Genomic DNA, 17,874 nt, shown 5'->3' with positions numbered 1-17,874 from the left:
TGTCTTTAGCCAAGAATGGACATGAATTCACTATGTGCTGAGCCACGGAGAGGACCGGGGTCTCCGCGCCTGGAGGGGAACTTCTCACAGGGGGAAACCTCTGATCCTGCAGAACATTTCCTGCCGGAGATCGAGGCTGCGCGATCATTGAACGTTTTCTGAATCCCGCCGCTGCATGGCGCACGAGCTCACGAAAGCTGCGCTACATTCAGCAAGAAACGGCGCAGATGTTGAACGTTTCGGTCTTTGATGTTGGATTTCCAGCATCAAATGAGAGCCTCGCGCTCCTGAACCTGGAGAGACGGCTCCTGCTCGGAGGTGAGCGCACCGGCAGGCTGCGCGCGGCGGTCCTGGGATCAGGAGAAAAACCGGACTCGCGGGAGGAGCTCCGGCTGTCAATCAAGTCTCCGGCCAATGAGACGGCTCGCGAGCCTCACGCCGCACTCTCCAAGAAGAGAGAGAGTGCGAGACACAGAGCAACTGTTGCTGCCGCGGCGGATTCCCACGCGCGCAGCTCCGGAGAATCTACGCATGTGTGTTATTGCGTGACTTTATCACTCTGAAAGTTTAGGGCGAAGATCTGCGACATCAAAGGTCCACAGAGGGGAAGCTGCAGACTTCCTCCAGCGCGCAGGAGAGACTAGAGGGAGGTGTGTGGCAGCAGGGGGTTTGTCCTGGGGAGCATGGCTGCAGGATCCGCCGCGCTGTTCCCTTCACTTGATTAGACTCACAGCACCGTTTCAAGCGCTCTGCTACCGCCCGGTTCACCGGAGGAGCGGCTGTCCCTTCCTGAGGGCGCGTGCTTCGTTTGCGCCACTGTGCGCTCGCGGGACGTGTTTCGTGGCTGCTGGATGATCGAGGCTCCCAGCGCGCAGCAGCGGAGCCGCTCAGTCAGTCCTGGTAAACTGAAGACTGAAAGGTGTTCCCTCCCGGAGCAGAGAGTGGGAATATTTGGACTTCCGCTCTCCTGCTGCTGTTTGGCAGGACGTCAATAAGGCAATTCACCTTCAGAGAAACTCAACACTCAGAAGGATAGAAGCGGACCTCTGCTCTCCCCCATCAGAGGTCAGTGCCTCGCGGCTGCGGAGCAGACATGCCGCAGGTGGACATGATCCTCCTCCTGCTCCTCATCTTTGGGATGTGTGCGCGCGGTCAGGACCCCGGTTCCAAGTTGGTGTCAGACCGCTACGCCGTCTTCTGGAACAGAACCAACCCCAGGTAAGTGCAGGAGTGGGAGTTGTGCTTTTGTGTTTGTAGCACGCGCAGGACAGCCTTGTCCTCTCCGATCAGGGATCTCAGCTTCTGCACATGATCTGCGTAAACTTTACGGTCAGCCGCTGTGGAAATCGGCGGGACTGCGGAGACACGGTTTTCCACGCGCTGTCCGCTCACGCACAGACAGAGTGCGTTTTCTAGGGATTTTGACAAATTTGAACTGAAGTGTGTGAAGAAGGACGTAGTCCGGTCCTGAAAGATTCAGTCTGATGTTCGGCGCAGCTTTGCCGCGGAGGCTGCAGAGCTTCTTTGGTTTGCTGTCTGCAACACCTGCAGAACCTTCTGGTTGGACCCAAGGGTCCGGAGATCCTTCCCGGGTCGACGTACTATGTCTGTGGAAACTTGTTCATCCAAAAAAGAGTGCGTGACGTGGTGTGTGACTGTGTGCACGACTCGGTATTTGTGCATTTTGGGAACAACAGTGTGTTCACACAGCCACAGGATGGGGACCAGTTTCATAATGCTGGGGACCAGAAAACAACAACAACAAAATCTCCTCTCCATGAAGAAATGCGTGTGCGCGTGCGTGCGTGCGTGTGGCTGCATATACCTGTGTGTTTGCATCTGTATTTTTAAGACTCTGTGTGTGTGTTTGTGGCAGTTTGAACAAAAATAATGCACGTGTGGGTGTGTGTGTGTGTGTGTGTGTGTGTGTGTGGTTAAGTAATTGTGAAATTATGAGATTCATTCTGTGCGTGATTTTTTTTAATGTGTGCTAGACTGTGTGTGTGAGTTTACATGCATGAGATTATGTATGTGTGTGCTTTTGTGTGTTTCACATCTTGTGTGTGAGATGGTGGTGGGGGGCACAATTGTTGGGTAGCCTGGTAAAGGGGTAGAGCGGTCGGCCCCTGTTCGGAAGATCCTTGCAGGTGCTGTTCCCGCCTCTCCTGCCCGCTCATGCTTCAAAGAACCCCACGTTGCCCTGGTGGTTATAGGTTAGCACCAGTGTTCTGCAGTAGAGTGTGTGTGTGTGTGTGTAAATGTGTGTGTTTGCATGTTTGAGTGGAACTGTAACTGTAATGGACTTTGGGCCTTCAAGGACGGTAGTGAAGCGCTCTACAAGTATACGCCATTTAACATTTTATATTTGCGGGAGAGGTTTGTGTTTGACATCTTGTGTGTGTGTTTGTGCATATATGTAAGTGTGTTAGACTGTGTGGAAGAGATTGTGTGAGACTACTTCTGTGTGCAGATGAGGACGAGTATGAGGTTTTGTTGAATAACAGAAAACTGTTCCGTTGATCTTCACAGTCTAAACAGTTGATGTGGTTAGGGAAAAGTGGGTGTGGTTAAGGAACAGTAGGCGTGGTTAAGGAACAGTTGCCCTGGATTGGTGTTGTGTAAATGTGCTGCAGCAGATTTTCTGTTTTTCGGCCTGACATATCGCTGTTTCTTTCCTCTCCCAACTTCTTCTCTTTTTCCCTTTTCTTTGGCTTTCCGAGCAGTTCCCAGCTTCCCAAGTCTGGTCTCTTGGTTGCCATGCTCCCTCGTTTCAAGTATCCCCTCTCGCCCCTCATGGCCCACGCTGGGGTAGACAATGAGGGGCACACAGGGGTATTTCAGCGGCGGCCAAGACGCAGCGTGGTGCTTAGTCTTATGGGACATGCACACATGCCGAGGTCACACAATCGACAGTAACCAGGCAGGCGGGTTAGGAAGCACAGGGGGGACTGTTGTCAGGGTCAAAACCAGGGCAGCAGCGTCGGCCTTGGGGCCAGGTGACGGCCCTTGCACAGCCCCCCGCCTGGGCTTTGTCCATGCAGAATGGACCCCAAATGAATGAGTAACTCTTGTTCTTATTCATGACTTTAATCTAAACTCAACCTGGGCTGTATCATGTATACAAGTGGTTAAGGACTTGAGGCCCCCTGACCTGCAGCAGAACCCACAGTAATCAATACAAGCTCATGGGCCCCGGAGCCCTGCTGTTTAACGTAACCATACTCTGTTCTAAGGCCCTGAGAACCTGCTGGGGTGCAGTTCCAACTTCCATATAAAGTAGCATCTCTGCTACATGTTTAAACTTAAGTGAGTCTGGAGCAGCAGTCCACACTCAGCCATTCATGAAATCCCCTCCAGGAGCCCTGGAATTGAATTGGGAAGTGAGTCGTGAAAAATGGAAATGCTACGACATTTCCACGTTTTTCTGTTGTTTGAAAGGAAATGAAAGCAACCCCTCAGTAATTTGGATAAACAAAAGGGTTGTTTGCAGTGCTTTGATCTCAGCGGAGCATCTTCCTGTGCTGATGCGGATCAGAGTGCCGCTTGGAGCAGAAGACGTGGGATTCACGGGCCGAATGGCGCTCCGGCCTCATCTGCAGTCTGAAAAGCTTCCACTGTGACGGAATAGCTACGCCTGCATGAGTGACCTAATAAAACTAAAGGAAATGCCTGAATCATGAAGCCTCGTTAAAAGTAAATACTTTAAAGGTCATTCATATAATGACCGTTTGGGTTTTTATGATGAAATGACTCGAGATAAAAGCGTTTTTCGGGGTTATCAGTTGTAGTTTTCCTGTCGCAGAGGCTGCGGTGTTGTTCTGTGTTGTTCTGTGTTTATGCCTGCTCCTCAATTGGAAAGTCTGGGAACGCTCCTAATTTGGGAAAATTTAGCTTCTTTCATCTGATGAAGTTGGTGACGGCGAAACGCTGTAAAAACAGTAATCCATGGTTTTATCCCGTCTCGGCTGGATTACTGGAACTCTTTATTTTGGAGTTAGCCAGTCACCCCTCTCACGCCTCCAACTGGTCCAGAACACTGCTGCTCGAGTTCTGGTCGGAGCCTGAGACTGGGACCACATTCTCCCAATCCTGGCTTTCCTTCACCAGCTATCTGTGCATTTTAGGCTTCATTTTATTGGCTTTTCAATCCACAAAAGATCTTGTTTCTTGTTTTCCTCTTTGGGTGCTGCAGGTCTACTGATCAGTCCCTCCTAGAGGACTGCGGTCCAAGAGGAAGCTAGCTGTATAATTATTCAACTATTGTATATTTTCTAAACATTTAATGGACTGCACCGTTTTGTGCTGAGGTGCCATATAAACGACTTGATTAGATTCAATGGTCACATTTCGACTCTTCTTTGTTTTTATTTAATGAGTCTCAAATTAATTTTGCTCCCCCCTTTTTTCTTAGCATTTATCCTGTTTTTTTTTTTTTTGTTTTTTTTTGTTGCACCGCTGCAACAATCGGGGAACCTTTAACCTTTCAGCTTCACTTTAAAACCACCTTAAACTGAAAAATGTTTTTTTATTTTTAATAATTTAAAAACACAATTTCAATCGTTGCAGCACAGATTCAAAAAGGTCCTGCTGTAGAATAATGTGGCTGATGGCTGCATATACTTCTCGTACCACTGGATGTTGTAGTGAACCTGAAGAACCCTCTGACTGAATGTACTCTACTGTGGAATCACTGCGTCCCGCTCTTTATTTTCCAAAGTTTTGCATTTTTGAGTCAACATCTGTGATGGTGCTGCACATTTGACAAAAAATACAAATTCTCTAAAGATCCATCAGAGGATTTGATGTCACAAAGCTACAGTTTTGCATTTATCTTCCAGTTTTGCAGTTATTGTCATCCACTTCTTCAGTCAGGAGGAGGTCTAGCTTTTTTCCTTTTAACCGATGTTTTATGTTCACTGTAAAGAATAGCAAAACAAGAACCATGAAGGATGAGTTGAATTTCACAGCAAAACCATTGACAGTATATGAAAGTGACTAAGTGAGTGTGATGTTACCCATAAAAATGGTTTACTTCCGGCTCCAACCAAATAAGGCCAATTCGGTTGCCGAGTTTTCATGATATGGACGTCACTATGGCAACCCCTCTTTGTAATCAGGAGTGAGCTTGTTGGAAGTCCACACCCTTTCCACTTGAAAGCATGCGCAGGAGAATCTGTCAACCAAAAGTTTTGAACGTTCAACATGGGGGCCAGCGGGCCCCACATACTTTTATTGAGGCATCTGATCTGTCAGTTTATAACTTGAATAACTTGAACTAAAGAAAAAATATCATGGAAAAAATAGGATTGTCAAGAATATGTTAGAAAAATGTATCAGAGCAATAATGCTTATTCTGACAAATAGAATGACTGAGTAGTAAATGTTTGTTTCTTAGTAGAATTCTATGGGAGTTTGTTTTTTTGGAGCTAGCGGTTACTTCCTGTTTGGAACACAAGGAGGGAGCGGTCACTTAGTCCAGGTTTCATATACAGTCAACGACCAGAAGGTATGCTAAGATAAAGATAAACATGGGGCTTATGCAATTGACATCTAGGGGTGTGACGATAACCGCATCACCGCATGTCACCACACATTCCTTTTTTTATTCATTTATTTTAAGTTCTGCATATGGTGCGTGAATTGAACTATAATAAACACATTCATCTTTGCTAATAATTTAGTTTTTCTGTGTTCAAACTTCAAGGGCTTCTGGGGGAAAAAGCCCGCATCCTCCTGTGCAAGGGAGGGACAGTCCATTAAACATATTATGGGGGACTTTTTTCTTGTGTGTGTCTGATTTTAATTAACTACTTGCCATGTTTCAGTACTTGTAATGTTTACAGATAACGTTAAATTAAATTCACACAAACACGGGCATAAAAGACAGTAGCGTAATTAAAAAAGTTGGAGTTAGTTATATTTATTTGCAAGTATGCCTACCGATAGCTTCATATGGAATAGGCAAAATAACCTATGGCGGCGAAAGAGTAAAATGGCCACGAATTTAGTGTCTAAACCAAATACTGTGTCGGCTATTTGGGCACACTTTGGCTTTGAGGCAGATGACAATTCACAGCCTGTGAATTTGGAGAAGGAAGTGTTGAACCTTTCCTGCGCTGACTTTTCTCTTGAAAGACGCAGGGGAGATACCCGAAGCTCCTTCCCTCGGGGTTCACTTCCCTGTTCGGACCCTCAGAGCCTCCAGAGCGGGCCAACAAAGAATCATTTACCATTTTTTTATGAGAAAACGTATTTTATTACCATTCTTCCCTGTAACATCAAACATGAATGCGTTCCCCCAACCCTCTTGCGCTGCCCGCGCTCCCTCCTCTGCCTACACACGCACACACAGTTTCAGCAGCACATACACATCCTCATTCTACAACAGAAGTTTCCGTCTCGCAAGGAAATAGGACAAATTTACTGCGTTCTACTTATTCATTTCCATTGTATTCATTTCCAGTACAAGCTGCTTGCGTTCTTGAGTGCGCGACGCGGCCGCCAACCGGAGGATATTGTGTTGGGGTGGGGGGTCGAAAGAGTCCCGACACCACGACTCTTGCTGCTTAATCACAGCGGTGATCAAAAATCGCACACCGTCACAGCTCTACTCCAGATCAATCACCGTTCTTTTGGGGTAAACCTTTTATTACTGTTCTCCTTCACTCCGTAACACTAAACATGAACGCGAAGCCCCCAACACACATTTAGAGAATCTGACTTGTTTAGCAATCAAACCAGATCCATTCAGAGTCCTTTGTGACTTTAAAACATCGACAACCAGTTAATTACCCATTAATGAACAGATGTTTCATATAAAAACCTTTGATGACAATGTTTTTCTAAATGCACAACAGTGGATCTTTTTTTTTAGCAATTATGAAATCTTTAGTTTTGCAAATCATGCAGAAAGCCTGTTCTCATCTATAAAACATTAGTGCCAGTCATTTTACAAATGTATCTGTATTAATACGGCTCTGAAGGAGGGAGCCCCCAGGATAACACCAGCCCAAGAGGTGCAGAGCAGGAAAACACAAACCTGCAGTGTTTCTTGGTGGAGCACTCATGTAAGAAAAATGAGCCACATATGTTCTTCGTCAGCTCTGTCGGCTGTGTTGCTAACCAAATGATGGAATAAAGTGTAAGACTTAGTATTTACTGCTGCTCTGACAAGTAGCTATTAGTGAATTCCCTGCTCACCAGCTATTTAGCTGCTTCATTAAAGCCCACCCGGGTCCATCTGGTCGGCGCTGGCTCTGCCTCTGCCTGAGGCGTTTATTTGTTGCTGATAGGCAGGATCAGCAGAGAATCAGGGCCGGGTTCCGTTCTTAATCTTTTGGACTGTTTGTTTCTCTGAAGCTATGGAAACTGATACTACCCCATCAAAGTTGGGTTGGGTTGGACTAATGACCTGACAGCTGGGGAGGAGAGGGAACCCAGCATTCAGGGAGACCACAGTCACCCCAGGAGTGTCCTTTAATCCTAGATAATGCCCTCCAAAGCTTTCCACAGCAGATGCAACATATTTTTCTATGAGGTACTAAGGAATCTTTTCATGGTTTCGGTGCCGTGTGTTGTGTTCCAAATCGTCTCTCTTTCCGTACACACTGTTGTTTGCCGACATTTCTTGTCACAGCATAAGGACGTCATTTAGCTTCTCTTACAATGGTCTCTTTTTAATCTCCACTTAGAGACACAATGCTGAACTGATGTTGTGATAGTTTCCCAGTTGCATTGTGAGTTGCCCTATTTGCATTGTTCCAGTGTTACTCTCTGTCCCTCTGAGCCTTTTCCCGGCTCCCTGCTGCTCTGTTCTGCTCAAATTAAAAGCAAATACAAAAAAAAAAAGGCTCAACCAGTTTCAAATATTGACTAGGCTTAGGACTGCAGCCATCCTAAAACCAGCATGGTTGGCTGCTATTGTTGGGCTCCACTCTGTAAAGTCCGTGAAGGGACATAGAAAGATATGTGTGTGGAGCGGGTAAGGGTGTGAAGACACTGCAGAAGAACTTTCACACAAGAGGCCAGAGGGTGTCCACTTCGGTGTGGGACCAACCCCCCCATCCTGAGGAAGGATCAACCTTTTAAGAGCCATTACAATGAAAATGGTGTTTTTGAAGTTTTTAAAATGTTCGTGTATCGTTTTTCTCATAATGGAGCACATTAAATTAAAATTAAATGTGCATTGCTGAGTATTTCTAAATTTGAATCATGGTGAATCAGGAGCAGAGGAAATCATGCCATTTGAAAAAGCTTTGTAAACTCTACAATCGGGAGATCACAAGCTCCCTGCTCCCCTCCATTTCGATGCATCCACTTGTTAAAAAATAGATCCATGTACATCCGTTTTTCTTGTCTGAGCTGGAATCTGAATCTAAACTGTACGGCTAGATAAGTCCAATATTGCTTGCCGTCTTTGTTGCACTGCTAATGTTAGGTTGGGGTTATGAGCGGCTGTAAGCAAGTGGGAAATAGTTTCTGAAAATCAGCTGTAAGTGCCCTCCCATCGCCTGGCAACCACAGCAGAATGTAAAAGTTTGCAGGCTGGGCCATCACAGTTAAATGTCTTTGGTTTTGGAGGCTCCATCTCACAGTAGAGTAAGCTCAGGCTTCTGACTGGACTCTAATTCCACTTGGAACCAGAACTTTGTCCTGCCGTTCTACATGAAGGCTGAAACACTGCTTGAGCCTTTCAAGATATGCGCAAAATGTGAGGTAGAATGTGGTGTTTGACTCCTTCACCTGAAGCTCAGGTGGTTGGAGTAACCCCACCTCAAAGGATGAGACAGAAGTTTCATGAAGCTCTTGTGAGAAACAGAAACGTTTTACTCACTTGAAGAAAACTGTCTGGTCATTTAAGCTGTGCATTTTCATACTTTGGTCTTGGTGGAAGGGGGGCGGGGGGCAGACAGCCTTCATGCAGTGACCCCCGGCATTACTCTCGCCTTACTTGACCCCCCCCTGCTGAGATGAGCTGCCTCCCTCATTCAAGCGCAGAATAACAAAGCAAAGGCCTCCAGCTGTCCCTGTGATTGACAGAAAACACTGAGGAGAAGCTGAGCTCATTGTTTTATCACAACTTTCCTGTAAAAATCTCCTCTACAAACATTGACAAGAATCTAACCGTACCATTAGAATGAACATTAATGCTACATTCACTCTGGACCTGGAAACGCACATTGAAAAGTGAATTTATGAGCATGTTTTTAAGCTTCTTGTTCAAAACTCTCACAATCACTACGCAAGTTTTAAAGTCTGTTTTTGGGCTCTACGTATAAAACATGTGACCATTGAATGTGCGTTGTAAGTTAACCAGTTGAACTTTGACCAATCAGACACTCTGATTTGATAGTAATGTATAGGAGTTGTCCTTTACAATTAACAGATGTACCAACCGTTTGAAAATTGATCATGGAGGAGAAATTAATGATTGTGATTTGTTCCTGGCATTCTGTGGCACCAAGTCTTTCATATTTCATATTTCCTTATTGAATTGTATTAAAAAATTCAAATCTGATGATGCAGAAAGATCCGGTGACCATTTACCATCCGGACAGATGTGGTCACCTAGTTGTTCTCATCAACTGAGGTGGGGAGGGACATAAAAGGCAGTCAGGTGTTTGTTCTCTCTGGAAAAAGCAACCAATAATTCATTACTTCTGGATTTAAACTGCCCTCACAATTTTTTCACATGATTTATATGACATAGGAATGGATGGAAATTATTCCAGTAAAGATATAAGTCCAAATGTGGGCGGAGCATATCCCCCCTAAACTCCTAGAAGAACCTAGATCAGCTGAATAAACACTGTCGCTGCCAAAGCCCTGACTTCAAGACGTCTGTTGAAGAATGTCTAACTTTTTCCTGAAATAATTTAGCGAAAAAAGACTTTCTCCAGTTCAGTGTTTGATTTAAATATTTCCAAACTTTTGACTGAAAGTTGATGATTTTAATTCATAGATTTTTTTAATGATCCTGGTCTAGAAATAATTGCAGTTAAGTTCTTAAAATCAAATTCCTGTCTGAACGTTTGGTGGAAAGAAAAACTCTTTGAATATGGACACATTCGGGGGGAACTGGAGTCTTTGATGGGGTCCGTTGTGTCCAGATGTGATTTTGTGCAACAGTCAGCGTGTTGATGGGGATCTAATCTCCCTCCGTCTCCCTCCGCTGCACAGAGGTTCACTATTCTGCCGTTTTAATCTTTTTTTGTGGTGCTCTTAAAGGCGAGTGGTGACATGGCAGCGGTGAGGGTTTTTGCAAAGAGGCTCAGAGGGGCTTAAGAGGTCAGCCCTCCTTTTGTGTGGAGACACAAAACACTTCCTGCGGGACCTTCACCCCCCTCTGTTGCGTGCTCTGAAAGCCAGGCCCTGCCTGACCATTCACATTAATCAGCTGCAGCTCCTAATGACTGAAAAGCTCTGGAAAAGTGTCTCCAAAAGGCCCCCAGAAAGCCACGAGGCCGCTAACAGGCTGCCGCTGCGGCAAACGGGGGGGGGGGGGGGGGGGGGGGGGGGGGGGGGGCTTTTGCAGGAATGAGCTCTGATTTAACCGATGTAACAGATGTATTTAGTTAGACAAATGTGGAGCTTTAATCAATAAATAAAAGTAAACTGAAAGCATTTTTTGCCTGTAAAAAAGACTAAAGAATTAATTTACAGGATTTAATTACATGACAAATTGATTTTTCAATTATTAATTAATTACTTTTTGTGAATTCCGGCCTACAGCAGAATTTGACCTTTTAGAACCTGATCAGACCTGCTGCTTTCTACAGATGTTGATGTAAAATAAATCCATTTTTGTAAGATAAACATTTGATCTTGAAAAAAAACCATTAACCACAGTTTTAGCTTCCATTCAGCGCAGATGAACGTGTGGATGAGGCTCAAACGGAATTTAAATTCTCCCAAATGTTGTTAAGTGAAGCTGAACTAATGTTCTTTTTTCTGAATTCCTCAAATTGACTTTTGAAGTCCTTAAACTCTCAAACTCACTGGACTTCACCAAACACACAGGTTTCAGTAAGAGCATCAGATGGAATTAGTCTGAACTGATTGTAACCCTGGTATAGGTTTCACAATATTTAAGATAAAAATGTTCTTTGCTTTGCTGCAAACCTTGATGCCATGCACAGGGTGTGTGGAGGTGGGGGGTGAGGGTCAGCAGACCAAGGCTGGCAGACGTCCTCCCTGGACCATACTCCTGACAGGAACCGCCACTGACTCTGAGCAGTTGGGGAAGACTTGTGAGTGTGTTGCCTTTCTAGTCTGTTGTGTGATTCAGAGTAAAACTCTTCTGCATCAGTACTGCCCCCCCCCCCACCACCACCACCACCACCCCCACCAAAACTCCACCGATAAGGCAACCTCGGTGGGTGATGTTTTTGACTTTGGGTCACCTAAGTCAAAATATGTGATAGTTTGGTGATTTTCCTGTGACTTTGCAGGACCTTTGGCGCAGCTCTTTGGCCTGTGGAAAGTCGTCGTCTCTTCACACTTCTTGCTTTGCGACGTGAAATATTAAAGAGGGCTGCTTGTGATCTGAAGAAGATCCAGGAAGCTTCACACGCAACCAGCAGAAATCCAGGTCAGCCCAGGTTTAACTGGGAGGTGATGCTGTTCTGGTCTGAGCTGCAGTGATTCTTGGAAATGAATGGCTGGAACTGAAAGAGGTTCTGCTGTCCTCATGATTCATTATGGAAATCTCACAAAGCCAGCATCCTTCCACAGACTCTCCTCGCTGTTCTCTGCGGCGAGAGCCATTTCCCGCTCTGGACTCCATCTTGTTTAAGGATAAAGCAAGATAGGAAGCCTGGGAAGTCACGTGATTTTTGCTCAGAATTCAAACTCTATTTTAGAAATTCTTTCATATTTATTGACAGTTCTTGACATTTTTGTAAGTGTAGATGGTCTATGACTGTTTTTTCTGAGCCAGGATCTTATTTCCTATTTGGAAACTTTTTTTCTTAGTTGGGATTTTTGTTTCCTGAATTCGTAACTTTTTTCTTAGTCAGTAACTTTTTTTGAGTCATGATGTGATGTTCTGAGCTGGAAACTTTTGGATCCGGGAATATTTTTTCTGAGTCAGAAAATAGTTTGCCAAAAAAATCTTCAGTTTCAGCTCTCTAACTGCAGGACCAGACAATGATGAGGACAGTTGGATGATCAGTGTGGTCACGATACTGAGATGCTTCCAGCAGCTGTGCTCGCTGCGAGGCCGGCGCTCACATCGAAGACGCAGGCATGCGCTCGAGCCCGTGATCTCCTTTCACTTCTCGGCTCCATCAGGCCCGGAGTTATTCTAGTGCATAATTGATGGAGGAGTTAGAATAGCAGAAGTAATGCGATGAGAGGGTGCAGCCAAGCGCAGCCAGGGATCGCGTGCGGGGGGCTGCAAACATTGCAGGGGACGAGAGGAGGGCATCTGGTGAACAGGTCCTAGCGCTGAGTCGGCCAATCACAGTCCTACCCTGCTCCACCAATGAGGCGTCTCCTTCAGCAGAGTACTACGCTCCCATGAATCACAGCAAAGATGGAGCCGGTTCTCGCGGTTCTCCGAGTGAAACCATCATCAATTCAGAGGTGACTCCATCTGAACTGGTCATGAGAGAGTTTGTGGCCCCTCACCGTCCTATCAAAGCCCCCGGTGGCCCCCGTGGTTCCTTTGGGCCTCCGTCAGGTCAGCACAGCCACATCAGCAGCCGCTGGGTGGAAAACACACCTAGAAAACCAAAGACCCAACAAGCTGACGTTGGAAGTTTATGGCTAATCTGCCCCCCCAGCATTAAACACAGGGGGCTTCAGCTGCTGCTCTTAAAATGTAAAGATGCTTGGTTTAGAAGCATTTTTATGTTTTGTTAAATTCTTGTTTCTAAAGCTGTGATAGGAAGATGATTTTTTATAAATGTGTCCAGAATTAATGCAACATCTCAGGCGAAATATCCAGATGAAGATTCAATAAATCACTTTACTGCAGGAAATATTATGCTTCAAAAATTATAATAATAATGAAATGAAAAGAAGTATTTTTAATAAATATTCTATACAGTTTTTCTTAAATATCTGTAAACTATTTTCTAAAAATATATTTAAAATATTAAAAATGTATTTTAGGAAACAAAATACTAGAGTAACTATTTAGTTTTTTTTAAATATTATTTCTATCCAGTATTTCCTATTTAACTCAGGTGTTTAGAAAGCAGCAGTCCCCTTCTAAGGTTGTCTAGGAGAAACCCCAAAAAATACTTTTGTGTGCTGTTTTATAGCAGGCCTCAAGTAATTAAAATGTATTACCAATATTGGAGGCAGTGAATCTATTTCTTTATTTTTTTGCTTTTTTTTTTTGGGCAGTTTTGCAGCAGTCTTGAATGAAAACTGTGCAGTTTGTTTCCACGGACAGTAGCTGCCGTGCAAAGTGGCTCTGAGCTTTATTCTTGTCCAAGCTGAACACTTAGCGGCCACTGGACAGGGAGTGTGCCTATTCAGCTCATTAAATCCCGCTCATAAAGATGTTTTATTTGTTTCCTGAGCGTGCTGGCTGCTCGGCTTTCCATCTGAGGTTTTTACGGCTCAGTGCTCATATTTCTGTCTCCGCATGGATCTAACTATTAGGTTTTAGTGGCAAAAGCCTGGTCACCAAAAGTTTAATAACGACTTTTTTTTTTGCAGTAAAAAAACTTTTAAAGCATAATGTTAAAAAAGTGGTAAGCAATTAAATTAATTTAATAAATATCATGGTATTTTTATTAAAGATTTTGTAGAACCCCACAATGATGAGAAAAGAACAAAGTGGTAAATGTTTGAATTACATCCTGTGAGTGTAGCTGGTCACGTGAAGTAAATCTTTTAAAATTGTTTGCGTTTTTTTAATAATCAAAAAAAATCTCCATTGAATCATCATGACTCTTCAATTTTTATATTTTTATATTTTTTGTAGGTTTACTTTGTTTTTTTGAGTTAAGCACTGATAGAATTTTTTATTTCTTTATTCACAGGGATAGCAAAAGAAAATTATATCAGATGAAAAATGTATTTAAATTTATTCAAACACATGAATTTATATATATATATAAAAGTTATTTTAATATTTTGCAGATTTAATTAATGTACTTTTTGTTAATACTGCCTATCTATGGTTTATTGCTACAATTAAAAAACAAATAATAATGAACGACTATTTGAAAATGAGATATAAATGACCAAGTTTTACCAAACAATGTAAATTTGTAATTTTAAGAAAAATGTTTTTCTCTTTTATTTTTTTTTTTACAAGTAAATGCATTATCTATTTAGGCATGGATGGAGGAATTTTATTAAACGCCATAATCTTTTTTTTTGAAAATTTCTTTAAAAATGTAACAATATAACAAAAAAATGTAAAATTGTTGCTGAAGGTAGGGGTCAAATGTGAGTCCTTGTACAAATGTAAAATTAATACATTTTTGCATTTTTCTATACGGTAAATAAAAATTTTCAAGCTTTCTGCTTGTCTTTCTTCGCTTTAAAATAAAAGCAATAAAATCGGAAACACGCAGTCGTGTGTTGTTGGTGTTGTTGTTCGCCTTACACCGAAAAGAAACAAAGTCGACAAGGACCAACATGTGTGTATGTTGAAGTCTTGTGACTGCTCCTGCGGGTCACATGGTCTTTCTAGAAGAAGAGCTAAGCACGCGATACACAGGGGGGTTAGACAAACACGCCAGCCAACACGTCACACACATTTACCATCCAGCAAGCTCCTCCTGCACAGAGGCAGGCCGCTCCAGTTTTGCCCAGCAACCTAGCAGCGTGCTGGGAGAGGTGGCGCACAACAGGCTTTGACACAATTCCCCACTTTTTTACACCAAATCCTTCATTTGGAATTATTTTGAGCAAAGACACTCAGGAATGTCGGTGTTGATGAGTCCGGTCCTGAAGACCACGGCCCCGGTTTTTGTCCAGCGGGCTTCCCCTTACGCTCTCCTCAATGGCACTTCCAGAAATTAGGTCACAACCTTCCACACAAAGTTGATAAAATGCTAATATGATGTGAACACCCTCTGTCTGCACCCCCATAAAAATCAAGAGAGCGTTCACTTTGAAAATCACCAATCAGGATCAACTCCAAACTGGTGAGCAGCCAATGAGGTGGGGAGCAGTGGCGCAGCCCACCTCTGATTGGCCCTGTGAGCCCGGAGAACCAAAACTGCACCAGAAACACCAAGATTTTTAAAAAAAACAGGATAGTTGTTGCTTGGAAGAGGGGAAGCCCTCGCTGCATCAAGATGAAGCCACGCTCCAGACCACAACCTGCATCTTCAGCAACATTCTCAGCCATGATGTGCTGGAAAGTGATTGTCAAGAGCCTTCATCTCCTCCTTCCCCGATGTGTCCTCCAATAAACTCTGACGTTTCATAGTGACCAAAAACATTTAAAAAAGGATTTTCAAAATCATAATGCAGGATTTCTGGTGTCATGCGGATTTCATGGACCTACCTTAAAGTCCTCTAAATTTCTAAATTTGCCAGAATCCTCCTCAGGAAAAATAATCATTTTTCTGTCGTTTTGATATTAGCATGAGATTCTTCAATTTGTAAATCCCATTCATAAATGTAGTAGGGAGCTCTTTCATTTTTAATGTCCTTATTTATTTTTGTTTAAGTTTTGCCATAAAAAAAACATTTGAGTTTTGAAAATATTGTTTTGGTTTTTCTAAAAGCTATGGGGGGGTGTGGGCACATAGTGTTCATAAAACAACCGAGAGCCTGTGTGTTTTTTATAGTTTAGGACACAAAAGTGAATTTATTTATAATGATTATCTTTTTAGCAAACATTTACAAATGTAAAAAAAAACATTATGTTGATTAAAACCAGCTGCTTTGTTTTTCAGAGATTTTAATTTTGTCCGCTAAACTCTTAAAAAACCAATAAGAATGTGTGTTTGTCTTCTGAGTGGGATTAGTGCATCCATTTTTCTGTGATTTCCAATAGAAAGCCCACTGCCAGGGTGACACTCAGATTCTCAGATGGCTTTACTAGCCCATTAGTCCTCCAGAGGTTTTCCGATGTAAACCCTCCCATATGAAGGAACTTTGTTTTTATTAAACCAAAATTAAACAGAAATGCATGCAATTGTGTGATAAAAAGCTGAGAAACCGTTTAAAGAAACCTGTCTTTTGTCAATGTGAATTTAGTGCTTTTAAGGAAAATTCTATCAGAATTGTTTTGGTGCTTTCTGTGGACAAGATTGTCTTTAAAAATGTGCCTCAACTGACCCTCCTGGGTAAATAAAGGTCGTATTCATTAAATTCAAATGAAAGTGATTAATTTGTAAATTTGAAGGATGAAAAATGTCATAAATATAACAGAAATAGAGAAATAAACAGACGTGTGTAAAATATTTTTTATAATGATAATAATAATAATAATCATTATTATTATTATTATTATTATTATTATTATTATTTTTAGTAGTAGTAGTAGTAGTAGGAGTAGTATTAATAATAATAATAATAATAATAATAATAATCATCATCATCATCATCATCACAATAATAATTGTTTCCATTTATTAGTTTGGCTTGACCAGACAGAAATGACGATGATTTCGTCATTAATAATTAATGAAAGTTCAGAGAAGGACATTATTCTTTTTCGGGTGAGGGGATTCAGATATTTGCAGATAGTTGCAGATCCATAAAGTTTTCTCTGTTAATTTCCTAGTTCCTGTAATTTAGGTGTGTAAAGCTCCTGTGATGTCTTGAATGAGAGCGGCGTCCTGCTTTGACCTGTGCTCCCGGGTCCTCTGTGATGGAACCAGGACAAATTCCTCGTGGATCAGGGAAGATTTAAAATGTGACAGGACTACAGTACAGAAAAGCAGCATTTACAAACCAGAAGGTCCGGATGTTCATTTAGGAAAAATATGTTTTCATACCAATTTTGTTTTTAAAAAGCACATTTAAAAGTGACAGCAGGAGTTTAGAATTTTTATTTTTTACATTCAAGTACAGTATTACAAGACATAAAGTCTTTATCTGTTCATGAATGTGTCTTTTTTTTCTTAGATCACCTGTAATTTATCAAAGATATTTGTATCTTTATTGTCATTTTTCTTCAAACAAAAGATTTTGTTTATTTTATTTTTTAGTTATCTCTGATAAGGGCAGGAAGGAAGTGAATTAGTCCTGAATCTCTCTAGTGGGTTATTGTTTCGGTTTTCTCTGTCAGTGGATTTGATGTGAACTTTATTGAATTTTAGACGTGACGTGTGTTTTTGATTCTTCGTTTGGATTCAATGTTACTGAGATTTTGTTTGGAGTCCAATGGCGTTTCAGTGGTTAAAGAAAAATGTTTCATTTCAAACGGTGAAAGATTTCATGCTGTTGAATGAATTCTTCCTCTTTTGAAATTTTTGAGTTTCAGAATGAAAAACCTTAACTTCCACCAGAAATGTAAGAGAAAGTTGGTTATCAGCTCTGAGAAATCGTTTTTTATTTTTGGAATTGTGCAGAAAACGTAGAGTAAGGAACCCCCCCACCCGACTATTCTTTTGCACAAACTATACATTTTCCACTGCAAACATCCTGCTGGCCTCCTCATCCTCAAATGGTTATTACGGCCACTGAAATTCCCCCCACGTGGTATTTGGCGGGAACACTGCCCCCTCCCACAAATGTTTCTCCTTCTGCCCCCTTTGTCCCGCTGCAGAATGGAGCTGACGCGATCCTGAGACTCTGCTTCTTCTGCAGAAGAAAGAGCCTTCCTCTGACCTCAAAAGACTCAGAAGTTCATGTGCTGTGGCCACGCCCACTCACTGAGGAGCCCCCATGGAACCTGAGCCTCTCCGTCCTTCGAAGGAGGCGGGGGGCTGCAGAAAACAAGGCATCCTG

The 17,874-nt window shown here is 42.7% G+C and overlaps 1 protein-coding gene across 1 annotated transcript in view; it reads left to right on the top strand.

The window, feature by feature from the left end:
• Window positions 1-470: 470 nt before the first annotated feature.
• LOC101159120 (ephrin-A5b) overlaps window positions 471-17,874 on the top strand; it is a 91,585-nt gene continuing 74,181 nt past the window's right edge. Inside the window, exon 1 of the mRNA XM_004075074.4 lies at window positions 471-1,218. Within this exon, the coding sequence (XP_004075122.1) occupies window positions 1,094-1,218 (125 nt within the window). The 5' untranslated portion in view covers window positions 471-1,093. The remainder of the gene's footprint in view (window positions 1,219-17,874) is intronic.

The sequence above is a fragment of the Oryzias latipes genome, chromosome 12, assembly GCF_002234675.1.
Source record: "Oryzias latipes chromosome 12, ASM223467v1".
Lineage (NCBI taxonomy): Eukaryota > Metazoa > Chordata > Actinopteri > Beloniformes > Adrianichthyidae > Oryzias > Oryzias latipes.
The sequence above is the reverse complement of the archived record's forward strand: the minus strand, read 5'-3'. Positions and strand labels throughout refer to the sequence as shown.